This window comes from Ammodytes marinus, assembly GCF_949987685.1.
Source record: "Ammodytes marinus genome assembly, contig: scaffold_123, whole genome shotgun sequence".
Classification (NCBI taxonomy): domain Eukaryota; kingdom Metazoa; phylum Chordata; class Actinopteri; order Uranoscopiformes; family Ammodytidae; genus Ammodytes; species Ammodytes marinus.
In genome coordinates this window covers 27,501-30,000 of record NW_027648105.1, presented here as the reverse complement: position 1 = coordinate 30,000, position 2,500 = coordinate 27,501, and the positions used below count along the sequence as shown (strand labels likewise).

General features: G+C 46.8%; 1 protein-coding gene across 2 annotated transcripts in view; it reads left to right on the top strand.

The window, feature by feature from the left end:
• Positions 1 to 2,500, top strand: part of ubtfl (upstream binding transcription factor, like) — a 28,093-nt gene that overhangs the window by 18,228 nt on the left and 7,365 nt on the right. The window contains exons 13-15 of one of the 2 annotated variants that reach the window (XM_080054918.1): positions 1 to 125; positions 422 to 532; positions 2,313 to 2,389. The exon at positions 1 to 125 is cut by the window's left edge and continues 34 nt beyond it. In XM_080054918.1, coding sequence (XP_079911044.1) covers positions 1 to 125; positions 422 to 532; positions 2,313 to 2,389 — 313 coding nt within the window. Of the gene's footprint in view, positions 126 to 421; positions 551 to 2,312; positions 2,390 to 2,500 lie in introns of both variants that reach the window. The other variant, XM_080054917.1, reaches the window with a different exon arrangement.

Here is a 2,500-nt window from a genome sequence, read left to right as displayed (position 1 = left end):
GGCCGCCAGCCGCGGTGACTAGCAGAAACTCAAAGAAACAGACGGTGAAGCTCCCGGAGACGCCGCGCACCGCGGAGGAAATGTGGCAGAGCAGCGTGATCGGGGATTACCTCGCCAAATACAGGGTCTGTCTGTCTGTCTGTCTGCCTGTCTGTCTGTCTGCCTGTGTGTCTGTCTGTCTGTCTGTCTGCCTGCCTGCCTGCCTGTCTGTCTGTCTGTCTGTCTGTCTGTCTGTCTGTCTGTCCATCCATCTATCCATGCTAGCTGTGTGGGATTAATGGAAAAGATTGATAATAACAGAATATATAGAAGTCTTCCTACCTGCTCTCTGTGTTTATGGGGGTTAGGGGTTAAGGGTCATGGGTTAGGGGGTTAGCTATGAGGTAATGTAATAACAGTATATATATATTATGTGTTACAGAGTGACCGGCGTAAGGCCCAGGCCGGGATGGAGTCCACCTGGAAGTCGATGGAGAAGAAGGAGAAGATCGTTTGGATCAAGAAAGCGGCCGAGGACCAGAAGAGATACGAGGTTCAGTACCGACCCGTGGTCAGTGGCCACGCCCCCACGCACACAGGACACGCCCCTAAATACAAAGGACACGCCCCAAACACACATGACACGCCCCAAACACATAGGACACGCCCCCAAACACATAGGGCACGCCCCCAATCACACACAATGACATGCCCTAACACATAGGACACGCCCCCAAATACATGTCACGTCCCCAAACACATAGGACACGCCCCTAAACACATAGGACACGCCCCAAATACATATGACACGCCCCCAATCACACATAATGACACGCCCCTAACACATAGGACACGCCCCAAATACATGACACGCCCCCAAACATATAGGACACGCCCCTAAACACATAGGACACGCACAAACACATAGGACACGACCCAACACACATAAGACACGCCTCTAAAGACATAGGACACACCCCCACGCACATAGAACACGCCCCTAAACACATGCCACGCCCCCAAGCACATATGACACGCCCCCCAAACACAGACCACGCCCCCAAACACATATGACACGCCCCTAAGCTCATAGGACATGTCCTTAGTAAAACAGCCAGTTTACAGAGCCTAGGCTTGGTATAAACGCTGGGCAGTGAGACACTCCCCCGTCTGCCGAGGCCTTTACTGTCTAGATACAAAGACATCTGTCAGACTGAGGGATTGAATCAGCTAATATCTCCTCACCATCTGCTGTCTGTCTGTCTGTCTGTCTGTCTGTCTGTCTGTCTGTCTGTCTGTCTGTCTGTCCTGCCTGTCTGTCCTGCCTGTCTGTCTGTCCTGTGTGTAATGGCTCCTCTCCATCCCCTCCCTGTCCATACTGTGTGCATACTAGGGGTGGGAAAAATTATCGATTCTCCGATGCATCGCGATTCTCTCTCGAACGATTCCGAATCAATTCAGATAAGTTAATCGATTTATAAAAAAATAAAAATAAATTATTATTATTATTTTTCAAGTATCTAATACTAGTATTTTGACAAAAGGGCAGAGAGCAGCAAACCCATATGACCTGCACTGGCTTGTGTTGAAATGACAGAAAATAATAGAATAGAAATCCTATAGAAACATGATTCACAAGAGTAGAAAGAAAATTAACCTGAATCGGTTTAGTGTTTACATACTTCCATATTGTGTTGAAAGCTGCATTGATTATTGCACTGTTCATAGAAAGTCATATTTGTGACAAGAAAAGCTTGTCTCTTAATACAATATTAGAGAAGGCAATTCATCTGTTGTTAGTCTTTAATGATCATCACAAAAGTAGGAAGTGATTAGCAAACTCTGAGGAGCAAACTCAGATGTGCATACAAATATATTTTTGAAAATCACACATGGTTATGTATGTAAAAAAAATTGCATTGAGATGCATTGAAAATCGATTTTGAATCGAATCGTTGACCTCTGAATCGGAATCGAATCGTGAGGTGCCAAGAGATTCCCACCCCTAGTGCATACTGAAGGAAAGGCCCGGCCCCTCACCTATTAACACCGTTAGATAAACAGAAACAAAGGTTGGCTGCAGATCACTTACTACAGAGTTACAGTGTGTGTGTGTGTGTGGTTGTGTGAAGATGAGTTAACTCTGTGAATTGGAGTGTGTGTGTGTAAAGATGAGGTAACATTGTGTGTATTGGAGTGAGTGTGTGTGTGTGTGTAAAGAGTTAACAGTGTGTATTTGTGTGTGGTTGTGTGAAGATGAGTTAACTGTGTGTATTGGACAGTGTGTGTGTGTGTGTGTGTGTGTGTGTGTATTAACGGTGTGTCTCCCCCAGAGGGAGCTGTTGGAGAGTAGAGCGCCCGCCTCTCACAGGAAACCCAAGTTTGATGGAGAGCCAAAGAAACCTCCAGTGTGAGTCTACCAGCTCCCTTTATCCTGTTTATACACACACACACACACACACACACACACACACGCACACGCACACGCACACGCACACACGCACACGCACACGCACACGCG